This window comes from Eimeria mitis, genomic scaffold (genome assembly GCF_000499745.2).
Source record: "Eimeria mitis Houghton genomic scaffold, Emh_scaff11321, whole genome shotgun sequence".
Lineage (NCBI taxonomy): Eukaryota > Apicomplexa > Conoidasida > Eucoccidiorida > Eimeriidae > Eimeria > Eimeria mitis.
In genome coordinates, this window is record NW_013567778.1 from 546 (window position 1) to 1,028 (window position 483).

General features: G+C 58.8%; 1 protein-coding gene across 1 annotated transcript in view; it reads right to left on the reverse strand.

Moving 5' to 3' along the window:
• Positions 1 to 250, reverse strand: part of EMH_0100310 (uncharacterized protein) — a gene marked incomplete at both ends in the record, with an annotated part of 759 nt that extends 509 nt beyond the window's left edge. The window contains one exon of the mRNA XM_013494395.1: positions 62 to 250. Coding sequence (XP_013349849.1) covers positions 62 to 250 — 189 coding nt within the window. The remainder of the gene's footprint in view (positions 1 to 61) is intronic.
• Positions 251 to 483: the final 233 nt, after the last annotated feature.

Sequence of the window (483 nt, forward strand, 5' to 3'; positions counted from 1 at the left end):
AAGCAGCAGCAGCAGCAGCAGCAGAAGCAGCAGCAGCAGCACCAGAAGCAAAAAACCCCACCATAAGCTCCTTGAGGCGTGTCGATAGGCGGGCGATGGTTTCTGCTGCGTCTGCTTGCTGCTCCTGCAGCTCGTTCTTGAGTTGCTGCTGCTGCTTTTCATGCTTCTGCTGCTGCATGCGCAGCTGCTGCAGCTCCTCCTCTTGATCGCGTAGCTGCAGGTCGCGCTCTTGTACCTGCTGCTGTAGCATCTTCTGCTGCTGCTGCAGCCGCTGCTCGCGCTGCTGCAGCTGCTGCTTGTCCGCCTGCAGCAGCAGCAAAGCTGTATCAATGTAACGCGTCTTGGGCTGCTGCTGGCTTTCCTGCTGTATTCGTTTCAACTGCTGCTGCAGCTGCTCATGCAGCAGCTGCTGGTGCTGCGCCTGCAGAAGTTGCTGCTGCTCCTGCAGCTGCTGCTTCTGCTGCTGCTCTTGCTGCTGCTGCT